This window comes from Dipodomys merriami, unplaced genomic scaffold (genome assembly GCF_024711535.1).
Source record: "Dipodomys merriami isolate MVZ:Mamm:240054 unplaced genomic scaffold, mDipMer1.0.p SCAF_19, whole genome shotgun sequence".
NCBI lineage: Eukaryota > Metazoa > Chordata > Mammalia > Rodentia > Heteromyidae > Dipodomys > Dipodomys merriami.
This window is the reverse complement of record NW_027203270.1, coordinates 15,025,129-15,037,495: the sequence shown is the minus strand read 5'-3', so window position 1 is coordinate 15,037,495 and position 12,367 is coordinate 15,025,129. Positions and strand designations below refer to the sequence as shown.

The following is a 12,367-nucleotide window of genomic DNA, read 5'->3' as shown; positions in this document are numbered from 1 at the left end:
AAGTACTTCACAAATAAATTCCTGCTTATTAGCAATCAGCCACAAAATAAGAAGACATTAAAATCAGGAGCAAGTTTCCTATAGAACATAATCTCCCAGCTGGGTGCTAGGACTCTTATCTCCAATTAACTACCAAAAAGCCAGAAGCAGAGCTATGGCTCAAGTTGTAAAGCGCTAGCCATAAGTGAAAAAAGAAGAAGAAGAAGAAGCAACTCAAGGACAGTGTCCAGGCTCTGAGTTCAAGCCACAGGACTGGTAAAATTTTAAAAAAGAAAGAAAGAAAGAAAGTAATCTCCTGAACCTAGAGCAACCACCAACAACAACTTCCTACGTTTCTTTTAGTTGAAAATATTTCCAGTTATTGAATTATAGAGCAGATCCAGGAAATGAGCCTTGGCTCCTAAGTGAATATATATCCTCATCTCCACCCACAAAACAGAGTGAGGAATGCTGCTGACCTGGATGCTTCAATTCACCTCTACCTTCAAGGGTTCTCTTTATTGAAATAGCTTGATGAATAGAGAAGAAACTCTTCTGAGCTTTCTGCCCACACTGACACATGAGAAGGATTAGAATGACATCTGCTACAAGGCTGTGAAAGATGGAGTTAATAGCAGTTGCCCAGCACAGTGACAGCCAAGAGAGAGAGAGTAGAGATGTGACAAGTAGAAACAACAGCTCACAAATGAAAGCTTTGAGGCTTTGCGAACAAACACAAATAGCCATACCACAAGTGATCAAAGTAGGCATTAATTTTGAAGACCAGGATTTTGATCACTAAAAATGAGTTTCTCCTGTGGATCTGAGAGTTACATAAGCCCCCGATACTCTTCCCAGTAGTTTTCACCAAACTGAAACCAGTAAGTTATATAACAATCCTAAAAAAACATTGTGGCTTGAAGACTTTTGAAAAATTTAAATATAGCCGTGTTAAAATAAAAAGACGACTTTACAGGACAGACAGAATATAAGGTTTGACATATATAAATTAAACCAAAACAATTCCTTATTTTTCGATGCTGAGATGACATTGTTTTGGGATATTTAAAATAAAGGGTGGTCTCATTAACTTCAACTGTCAGGAAACAGATTTGCCACTGCCAGCAAACTTTTGGAATATGCTTAAAGGACTACTGTAGTGACCATGAACCATGGAGAAGATGGGGATAATATCTAAAGCCTGCAGGGAAAATGCAAAACAATACCTTGGTGCCCTGGGAAGGAAAAGCTTCTTCAAAATCTGCCAAGATTTGCTGTCCTAACTCTGTCTGAGCAGCCTTCACTCTGTGTGGAAAAGGGAACATATTAATGCTCAAAATAATTTTCGAATATGTACATATAAAGGGGTTGGAAATGTTTAAGTCTTTAGAGATCAGCCAGGCCATCACCTACAGCTGTACAGCTAGATAAAGAAAGTCACACACTAGATAGTAGCAGATTTAGGACTAGGATCCTAGACTCTGATTTATTCTCAGCATAAATTTTCTGTTGTTGTTGGTGGTAGTTGTTTTATTTTTCTTTTTTGTGCCAGTCCTGGGGCTTGAACTCAGGGTCTGGGTGCTATCCCTGGGCTTTTTTGCTAAAGCTAGCACTCTACCACTTGAGCCATAGCTCCCCTTCCAGTTTTTTGGTGGTAAATTAGAGGCAAGAGTTTCATGGACTTTCTTGCCCAATCTGGCTTCAAATAGCAATCCTCAGATCACAGGTACCTGGCTTTTCTAATCCTCATAGTTCTAGACTACTCCTCGCCTGCTGTGATATCTATCTATCTATCTATCTATCTATCTATCTATCTATCTATCTATCTATCTATATGTTAATCTCTACAAAATTTCATTGAGGGGAAGTGGTGCTGTGGCTCAAGTGGTAGAGCGCTAGCCTTGAGCTGAAGAGCTGAAGGACAGCGCCCAGGCCCAGAGTTCAAGACCCAGAACTGACCCCCCCGCCAAAAAAAAAAATTCATTGAGAAACTGGGAATGTGGCTTAGTGATAGAATGCTTGTCTAACATGTATGAAGCCCTGGGTTTGATTCCTCAGTACCACATAAATAGAAAAAGCTGGAAATGGTGCTGTGGCTCAAGTGGTAGAGTGCTAGCCATGAGCAAAAGCAGCTCAGGGACAGTGCCCAGGCCCTGAGTTCAAGGCCCAGGACTGGCAAATAAAAAGTTTGTTTTTTTGTCTTTTTTTTTTTTTTTTTTTTATTGAGCATAGTTAAGTTTCACTGAGCTTCAGGAAAATGTTGTACAGCAGCACCCGATCAAACATCAATCCGTTCTGGATTACAGGTATAAAACTACTTTCCTACTCCACAGGATACAGAATAGGAAGAGGGTAACAGATTGCTTCATGGTGGAATTGTTTTTTTTTGTGTGTGTGTTTTAACCCAGAAACCAAACACAGGACCATAAATTAGCCTTTAAGCAAATGAACAAAAAGAATGCTCTCTATTTTTTTTTTTTTTTTTGTCTGTCATAGGACTTGAACTCTGGGCTTGGGGACTGTCCCTCAGCTCATGGTTCAAAGCCAGCCCAGGCAGGAAAATCTGTGAGACTCTTTTTGTTGTTTTGTTTTATTTGGGGTCCGGTCGTGGGCCTGAACTCTAAGCCTGGGTGCTGCCCCTCAGCTCTTCAGCTCAAGGCTAGCACCCTACCACTTGAGCCACTACACCACTTCCAATTTTCTAGTGGTTTTTATTGGAGCTAAGTGTCTCACAGGGCTGGGAAGGTGGCTCAGTGGTAAAGCGCTTGCCTTGCATGCTTGAGGCCATGGGTTCAATTCCTCAGCACCCATAAGCAAAAAAAAAAAAAAAAAAAAAAAAAAAGCCGTAAGTGGCACTGTGACTCAGGTGGTCGAGTGCTAGCCTTGAGCTGAAGAGCTGAGGGGCAGTGCCCAGGCTTAGAGTTCAGGCCCACGACTGGACCCCAAATAAAACAAAACAAAAAAGTCTCACAGATTTTCCTGCCTGGGCTGGCTTTGAACCATGATCCTCAGATCTCAGCCTGAGTAACTAAGATTACAGGTGTGAGCCACCGATGCCCGGCTTCTAAATTATTTTTAAAGCACCCAATGATCAAAGGAATGAACTGTTCATCAAGAAGAAAGGCCACTAAATAAAGATTTAAGTTCAAGAGACTGTGAACAGGAAGACTGAATTGCAAGAACAACTAGTTAGCAAAGAGAGGATAATATTTAATGGTAGTCTACACAGGTACTCAGAAATATTTGTTGGCTTGAATGAGAGAGAAGAAGCAGCTAGAAGTACATAACACGCCTGCAACTCGTCAGTTCTGTCCTTCAAGTTCTCCTCCAGCTGCCCACCCAGCTCTGAGGCAGCTGGTAATTTTCTGATCCTGAGGCAAATACTTACCTTTGCTAAAAGCACCACAAAATAGCATGCTTCCTAGGTTGGTCTCCACCCTGCTATTTCTGGATTAACTTTATGAAGTTTCTAGAAATAGCGAACAACTCAAAACCACAATTTCTTTGGCTACTACAGAATACCTGGCAACCTGATAGGATTTTGTTAGTGAGGGGATAGGCATGACCTAGAACAATATGTTTTATCCTGTTATAATTATGCTTTATTCCAAATACTTTCCAGGATTTTTCCACTACCTGCAAAACGTTTTCAAGTACTTTATATAGTTGTGTTTACATCCCCTTAAGCCAGTTTTCAAGATAAAACTGTGCTAGAATAGTCCCTACCCCATCAGAATCAGGGCTGCCCACCCCAATACATTCAACAGACAATGAATGGGAAACTCCCCTTCACTATGAATTCTTTTGTTTGTTTGTTTTTTGGTCATGGGACTTGAACTCAGGGTCTGAGCACTGTTCCTAAGCTCTTCTTGAGGCTAGTGCTCTACCGCCTCAAGCCACAGCTCCACTTCTGATTGTCTGGTGGTTAACTGGAGATAAGAGTCTTGCTGACTTGGATGGGTCTGAACCACGATCCTCCTATCAGCCTCCTGATTACAGGCATGAACCACCAGTACCCCACCAGTATGAATTCTGATGGAGAAAAGAATGTGCTTCCATAAAACTTTACCTCAGGCATCTTGCAACTCCCAAAGAATGAGCCAGCAGCTATGTCCCATGATAATACCATGTTGCTTCCACAGGCTCAGGCCCTCAGATCCTACCCTGTTCTTGGAAACTTATAGAGTATCAGCTCTTTCTCAGCCAGGGGAACTATTCCTACAGAAAAGGTGTCAGCCCTGGCTAGAAGTAGTCAGTCATGTACTCAGGGCTGCTGACCACCGCAATGACTTCAGTGAGCCCAGCTCTGTCTCTGTCACCTCCATGCCTCTTCCACCACTCCCAATCTCTATGATATTGCTCAAGTCTGACACTGAGGACTGAGAGAACAACCAGAACCCACAATAAGGCTTGGTGCTGTCTTCGTACAAAAGGCAGGGAATTACCAGGCTCCGATTTATAAGGTCTTCAGCTTATGTTCAGAATCCTTATTGTGACAGGCTAGATGTAGCTATATCGTCAGTGAACCGCATGTAATGTCACTTCATTTTTATGGGCCACAACTAAGAACTGTTGTGAAACACACAAGGGTGAGGACAGAGGCCTGTTCTAGATGTCTTTCAGTGTCCTTTCTGGCAGTGATTATTCCCCAACACTCAAGTTCTTCTGTTAGCTGGCAACAGCATTCATCTTTACAGGTAGCCCCAAGTAGGATGTATAATTGCTGGGACAGAATAATAAGTTGTGCCTATAAAGGCTTCCAGTAGTATACTGTTTCTCATGGAGACCCATGAGAAAGAACAACCACAGGCTGGGAAGGTGGCTCAGTGGTAGAGCGCTTGCCTTGCATGCATGAGGCCCTGGGTTCGATTCCTTAGCACCACATAAACAAAAAGAAAAAAGCCGGAAGTGGCGCTGTGACTCAAGTGGTAGAGCGCTAGCCTTGAGCTGAAGAGCTGAGGGACATCGCCCAGACCCAGAGTTCAGGCCCCACGTCCGGACCCCCCCAAAAAAAACAAAAAACAAAAAAACAACAAAAAAAAGAACAACCACTCCCTTGTACATATTACGGCTGGTATCTATCAACACAAACCACAGGAATTTTCAGGATGGCATATCAACTATAGGTTTTACAACTATTGGCTTAGATATAAAGTATCTCCCTAAAAAGCTCATGTGTTAAAAGCTTGGTCCCCAGCTGGTGGTACTCTTGAGAGGTGACTGGATCTTGTGGGCACTTAGTTTCTCAATGAATTAATTTGTGGATGGATTCATAATCTGCTGGCCTAATGGGAAGAAGCTGACCACAGGAGAAGGCATTCCCTGGAAGGGTATATTTTGTCCTGGACCCTTCAACCCTCCTCTACTCCCCACATCCTGTCATTTTTTAGTGCCTACCTATGCTCCCTGAAGTGATGTCCGTTTGACAATACATGGGCCCAGCCAGAAGTGACAGCTCAGTGGCCATTGCCTGAAACCTCTGAAACTTTAAGCCAAAGTAAATCCTCATCCTTTTTTTTTTTTTTTTTCCTTGCTGGTCCTGGGCCTTGAACTCTAGCCTGCGCACAGTCCCTAAGCTCCTTTTGCTCAAGTTTAGCACTCCACCACTTGAGCTATAGCAATACTTCCAGATTAATTGGAGATAAGAGTCTCCTGCACTTTCAGGCCTGGGCTGGCTTCCAACTGTGATCCTCAGATCACAGAGAGTAGCTAGGATTACAGGTGTAAGGCATTAGCACCCAGCTAATTCTTCCTCTTTTTTTTTTTTTTGGCCAGTCCTGGGCTTGAACTCAGGGCCTAGGCACTCTCCCTGAGCTTCTTTTGCTCAAGGCTAGCACTCTACCACTTGAGCCACAGGGCTGTTTCCAGCTTTTTCTGTTTATGTGGTACTAAGGAATTGAACCTAGAGCTTCGTGCATGCTAAGCAAGCACTCTACCACTAAGCCACATTCCCAGTCCCTCTTCCTTTTAAGTAGTTTTGTTTTTCCCTCAGATATTTTATCACAGTGATAAAAACTAAGACAACAATCAATAGCCTAAACAGGATGCTAGAAATAGGTCAAGAGACTTAAAAGAATATTTATCAGTTCTTATTCTTCCCTGGTTTAGAACTTCTAACAAAGAAAAGGCCCTACTGCAAAGAGATGACAGATCAAAGAAGACTTTCAGCAGAGCAAATACATGAGTTAAAATACCACGATTTCCTAGTTATTCCACAATTAAAAGAGAACAGAAGAGATTTAAGTATTTTTCCTTCAGGGTATGGCTCAAGTAGTAAAGTCTGCCTAGCAAGTACAATATCCTGAGTTCAAATCATGAAAAAAAAAATTCTCCTAGCATCCAAAGAAGGTCCGTCTGTTCTGTTGTATGATAGTTACCCAAAGTTGGTTAGTCCTAGTAAAAGTAGATTCATTTCCCTGCCCAGAAAACAAAAGTGGTCTCTGGTATCCTCAGTCCTATATGACATCAGGGTTTGTCTAAAGATGCCTTTCCCTCAATTTGTTATTGGTTTTTCATAAGGAATAGTGGCAGAGGGACACTAAATTGTGGAAAATATCTTGGCATTTATAAGCAAGTAACCCTGACACTTGGTCTTGTGAGTGACAATCCCAAAGGAAATACCCTCAACAGTTTCCAAATAAATAACTGAACTTCCAAATACACAGTCCATGCTGAACAGAATGACTATGTAGCCAGCCAGGTATGGAATTTCCAACAGACATTATAAAGAACCTCAGCCTAAAAACTTGGAGCATTCTGAGGGATGCTTTTAATTTGGAGGATTCCAAAGAATGCTTTTGAGATCACCAAAGATAGGAGAGTTCTCACAGTTTAAACTGAAAAAGAGGCCAAGAAAGAACTTGTCAAGCAGCCAGATAGGCCTGTCCATTCTCTAGTTCAGCTTTTTTTTCACTACTCCATATGACCACCATTCCTCCCTCCCCCAACTTCTCCTACCCACCCACCTCAACCTGCCAAGCTTCTCTCCCTTTTGAGACGTTAGGCATAGTTCTGAAAAATACATTTTAGTTCAAGGTTTTCAAAATAAATCACTGCAAAATATTCCATTCTTTCTCAGGAAATACTAACTGACTAGAAACATTTGCTTTCATGAACATGCTTAAGCCAAGAGGATTTGAAATATAAAGATACTAAAGAAAAAAAATCTTTCCTTCAATGCTACATTAAACATTTAAGCACTGCCAGAGGGTAGTTGGAAGAAATAGCCAATCAAGACCCATGAACTTCGTATTTCAAATGTGCAGGCAAAGACTTTAAAATGCAACTTTCCTTGTGACTTCTACAATTTATAGACAGCAAGATATTAGGTTAAACTGCAGCAATGCATAGGGCGTAACTCTCCTGCCTTTCTCCTCCCTCCATGCAAACAACTCTCCCTATCACTTCCAGATGGTTCTACCATTGCTATGTAAACAGGGAGGAAAATTCACCAGAAATGATGCTAAAAATAAGAAGTCTGGACATTTCTCAAACTTTTAGCACCTCTAAAAACTATTGTAGTCAAACACTGAAAATAAGCTTTCTCATCTTGCATTCTTTTTTTGGATCGGTCATGGGGCTTGAACACTGAGCCTCGGTGCTGTCCCTCAGCTCTTCAGCTCAAAGTTAGCACTCTACCACTTGAGCCACAGCACCACTTCTGGTTTTCTGGTGGTTTATTGGAGATAAGAGTCTCACAGACTTTCCTGCCATGGCTGGCCTTAAACTTCGATCCTCAGATCTCAGCCTCCTGAGTAGTTAGGATTACAGGTGTGAGACACCAGCGCCCGGTACATTCTTTTTGAGTACTACTTAAGGAGCAGATTCTGAGTAAAACTTAAAAAAATGTATTGCAAAGAAGGTGTGAACTAAAAAAGTAAATCCTCATGCATTTTCAGCTCTACATGTTAATGTATGTTTGTACTCCACATGTAATATATGTTTGGAGGACTCGATATTGAGAGGATACTGTGTTCTCTTATTTTAAATGGACTGTCATTCTAACTCTGATCATAAAGTTTCTTCAAATTTATAAAAGTCTATCTTTGGAAAATGTTATTTAAAAAAAGGTAAAGAGCACACAAGAAGCACAGGGAGCAAAAGTAAAATAAACCAGTGCAACCACATCACACGAAAAAGTTTCTGCATAGCAAAGAAAATAATCCCCCAAATAAAAGGGGGCAAAATATTTGGGAACCATATCTGAAAAAGTGTGAATGTCCAACCCACCATAAAAGGAACTCACATAACTCAACAGCACAAAAAAAAATTAAGTGGGCAAAAGACATGAATAGACATTTTCCCCAAACAGGGCTAAAAAAGACTGAAAGAATATGTGAAAAAAAATCATCAGGGAAATGTAAATAAAAGCTCCAATCAGATATTACTTGATACTCATTAGGATAACTATTAAAAAGACAAAAGGTGGGGCTGGAAAGGTGGCTCAGTGGTAGAGCGCTTGCCTTGCATGCCTGAGGCCCTGGGTTCGAGTCCTTAGCACCACATAAGCAAAAAGAAATAAGCCAGAAGTGGCGCTGTAAATCAAGTGGTAGAGCGCTAACCTTGAGCTGAAGAGCTGAGGGACAGCGCCCAGCTTTCCCTCAAAAAAAAAAAAAAACCAAAAAAAAAAGTAAAAAAAATAAAAAGACAAAAGGTAAGTGTTAATAGAGTATAGGGATTAGAACACTTGTATACCACTGATAGGAATGTAAATTGATGCAGCCATTATGGGAAAATAGTAAATTAAAAGCAAAAGAACTATAGGACCCACCAATCCCTTCTTCAGGTCTATACCTAAAGGAAATGAAAGCAACACCCAGAATCACAGATTTCTGCCCTCCCAGGTTCATAACAATACTGTTCACAATAGCCAAGATGCAGACACAACCTAAGCGCCCACTGATAGACGAATGGGTTAAAGAAATTACACCTATAGGTCTCTATTAATCACATCAACTGTGGATCAAAAAACATTTGAAAAGACAAGTGTCTAATGGGACTGAGGATGTAGCTCAGGGAAAGAGAATGAGTGCTTAGTATTCACAGAGGACTTGGGTTCTATCTCCATTTGCCTTCCAAAATGGCTATTATCTATCAATCATACCATCTATATCATACGTGAGTTCTTAGTTGTTCATACGCTTCACAGACTTGATACCGTCAGTTTTCATTTTTATCAATCAGGTGGAAGGAAAGGGATGTATACAGTTCTTTAAAATTTTCATTTTCTTGGGAACTAGTGAGATTTGCATTCTGTTTGATGATTAGCCATTTGTGTTTCCTATGAAGTACCTATTTATGTGCCTGACCTATTGGTCTGTTGAGTTATTCATTCTTTTCTTACTGATTTGTAGGAAATCTCTATATATTCTGAATATCAATCCTGTTACCAGGGGCTGGTGGCTCACGCCTGTAATTCTAGCTACTCAGGAGGCTGAGATCTGAGGATCATGGCTCAAAGCCAGCCTGGCAGGAAAGTCCATAAGACTCTGAACTACAATAAACCACCAGAAAACCAGAAGTGGCACTGTGGCTCAAGTGGTAGAGCACTCACCTTGAGCTGAAGAACTGAGGGACAGTGCCCAGGCCCAGAGTTCAAGCCCCACGACAAAAAAAAAAAAAAAAAAAAAAGCTGTGAGATGGTGGCTCGTGCCTGCAATCCTAGCTATCAGGAGGCTGAGATCTGAGGATCACGGTTCAACACCACCTCAGGCAGGAAAGCCCATGAGACTCTTATCTCCAATAAACCACTCAGAAAACTGGAAGTGGCACTGTGGCCCAAGTGGTAGAGTGCTAGCCTTGAACTGAAGAGCTCAGGGACAGCGCCCAGCCCCAGAGTTCAAACCCCACAAGCGACAAAAAAAAAAAAAAAAAAAAAAAAAAAAATATATATATATATATATATATATATATATATATATATAATTTATCAGTCCTCTTGTGAGAGCTGAGTAGATCTTTTCTATAACTGTATTGCCTATTTTAGAGGCAAGTCTTTGACTATCCTTTCAACTTAATAAGTTCCTGTTAGGACATTCTATTCTTTCTTCTCTATCCAAAAATTGTGACTCTTTACTCTTATTTACCTTTATACCTTTATGCCTTCAGTTCCCCAGCACAGAGCCTAGGATATAGAAAGTACATAGTAAATGCCTGTTAGATAGATGAAGGGAAGACTCAATGAATGGGGAAAACAGGCCATCTCTGCCTTCCTCATTCTTCCCCACTCATGGAGAGCAGGTCTGCCTTCTCCATCCAAGTGTCTTTCTTTCTTATAACTCATAAAGTGCTATGCGTGGGCTTTCTTGGCTGCTTTCTTCCCATTCTGATATGGCAACAAGCCAGCTCTAAGTGTGAAGGGGTTAGGAAGGATGAGGGAAAGGGTGGTGATTTCCTAATACTCTGCCAAGACATTCCTTATAGGTCCTTGGCAGATTGAGCTCATGTTGCAACCTTCTTTTCTGGCTTCAAACAAAACAAACAAAACAAAAAACACATACCAAAAAACCACCTGAGTTAAAGTCCAAAACCAGGTAAGAAAAAAGGTAGTAGACTAGACACTCTGAGGACTCCTTAAAGAAGGAAATCAATGCTTAAGAAAGCTTCCCAAAAAGGAAAGGCATGGAGTGATGAATACCAGGAGCAGGAAGGGTCCTGGGGCTCACCCCTGCCACAAGGGTACCTAAGCCACTATCGACATCTGCATCTTTACCTTGCATGCTCACTCACTCAGTGAGTATGGGCTCTTTGTTCTGAGAACCTCAGCATTAGATAGAGGTGCCAACAACATTCAAGACTCCCAAGTCCAGAAGATCAGTCTCTGGCACACCTACCTGGTAGCCTACCTTTCTTCAGAAGTGTGTGACAAACAACTCTAATCCCAGAATTTATGAGGTTGAGGCAGGACTGCAAATCAAGGGCAGGTTGGGCTACAAAACAAAACCTTGTCTCAAGAGAAAAAAAAATATCTGTGCGGCATACTTAGCTAAGCTCTATATCCCACTTTTTCCCCATTAGCAGATGGCAGTAAAGTGTATTTCTGATGAGACTAACAGAGAAGGTTAAAGATAAAAAATAAGTTGTTAATTGAGAATCACAAAGCATGTACAGAATGCTATTTCCAAGAGAGACACAATGTGCAACAAACTAAAGACCGTACATCAAAAGATAGACAAACAGGCAAATAAACACAAACAATTTACATTCTCTGAAAGATGCAGAGAGTATTATTATGACCTGGAAGAATCAGCTAAAAATCCTAGAAATTAAAAAACTGGATTGTTAAATAAAAGTTCAACAGATGGGCCAAATAGCAGAATGGGCACAAGGGACAAATAAATTAAAACAGGAAAACTGAGTTGAGGAATTCTTTCAGAATTCAGTCTAAAAGGATAAAGAGGCGGAAAATATTTTTCCTTAAAAAAATAAGAAGATGGCAGCAGACTTAGAAGTTCCAATATTCATGTAACAGGAATTCTACAAGGAGAAACTAGGGAAAAAATATTACAAAGACAACTCAAAGGAAAATAAAGAGAACTCTTTCTTACAATTTAAAAAACTCTTTAGGTCAAAAACACAATAAGAACAGAGCAACACCAATAAAAAAGACATCCTATAAATGCCATCTTCCAGCCCTGAATCTCAAAATGTTTTCAGTGCAAAAGAAAATTAAATGAAAATAGATCAGCTCATCTGCTTCTTTCTTTTAGTAGACAGCAATAATACAATGCCACAGATTTGCCTATTTTGCAATACAGTAGATAAAGGTGGCATCAACCAAGTCTCTATCAACAGGCAAACAGATAAAGCCTGTGGAATATACATACAATGAAACACTCAGCCTTAAAAGGAATGGAATTTGGACACATGTAAAACATGAATGAATCTGAAAACAGCATTTTAAGTGAAATAAGCCAGAAACAAAAGGACGAAATACTATTTGATTGTATTTATATAAGGTAATGAGAATAGGCAAATTCATAGAGACAGAAAAAGAAACAAATGAGGAGTTAATGCTTAATTGGTACCTAGTTTGTTTGGAATGATGAAAAAGCTCCAGAAATAGATAGTAGTGATGGCTGTACAATATGATGTACTTAATTGCCACTGAACAGCACTCTTCAAATCTTTTTTTTTTGGTTGGTCATGGGGCTTGAACTCTGGGCCTGGATACTGTCCCTGAGCTCTTCAGCTCAAGGCCAGCAGCCTACCACTTGAGCCACAGCACCATTTCCTGAACTGCACTCTTATAAGTGGTTAAAATGTGGCTGAGGATATAGCTCAGTGGCAAAGCATATGTTTTCTTTTTTCTTTGTCAGTCGTGGGCTTGAACACTGGGCCTGGGTGCTATCCCTGAGCTCTTCAGCTCAAGGTGAGCCACAGTGCCACT

The 12,367-nt window shown here is 40.7% G+C and overlaps 1 protein-coding gene across 1 annotated transcript in view; it reads right to left on the bottom strand.

Moving 5' to 3' along the window:
• Window positions 1–12,367, bottom strand: part of Vps53 (VPS53 subunit of GARP complex) — a 134,546-nt gene that overhangs the window by 75,827 nt on the left and 46,352 nt on the right. The window contains exon 8 of the mRNA XM_070027427.1: window positions 1,206–1,284. Within this exon, the coding sequence (XP_069883528.1) occupies window positions 1,206–1,284 (79 nt within the window). The remainder of the gene's footprint in view (window positions 1–1,205; window positions 1,285–12,367) is intronic.